General features: G+C 73.9%; 1 protein-coding gene across 1 annotated transcript in view; it reads left to right on the forward strand.

The window, feature by feature from the left end:
* ETH_00040095 (uncharacterized protein) overlaps window positions 1-329 on the forward strand; it is a gene marked incomplete at both ends in the record, with an annotated part of 1,133 nt that continues 804 nt past the window's right edge. Inside the window, one exon of the mRNA XM_013375661.1 lies at window positions 1-322. Within this exon, the coding sequence (XP_013231115.1) occupies window positions 1-322 (322 nt within the window). The remainder of the gene's footprint in view (window positions 323-329) is intronic.

Consider the following 329-nt stretch of genomic DNA (forward strand, 5'->3'; position numbering starts at 1 on the left):
TCCTGTGGGGCCCGACGGGGTCTCTCAGGGCGGCCCCCAGGGAGGCCCAACGCAGGGACGTCCTCTGCAGGGCCCCATGGGGGCCCCCAGTGGGGTCCCCCAGGTGGGCCCCCAGGGGGGCCCCCAGGGGGGCCCTCGGTGGGGCTCGCTGGGGGGTTCAGCAGCCCCGGGGCCCCTAGGGAGGGGCCCCGAGGGGCCCCGAGAAGGGAGTTGGTTTGAAGATGAGACAGAGGGGGCTTTGGAGGGTCTGAGGGACGAAGACGGAGAGGAGCTGCTGCTGCTGCCGCAGCAGCGACCCCCGCAGCAGCAGCAGCAGCAGCAGGTGCTGC

This window comes from Eimeria tenella, genomic scaffold (assembly GCF_000499545.2).
Source record: "Eimeria tenella Houghton genomic scaffold, Eth_scaff2949, whole genome shotgun sequence".
NCBI lineage: Eukaryota > Apicomplexa > Conoidasida > Eucoccidiorida > Eimeriidae > Eimeria > Eimeria tenella.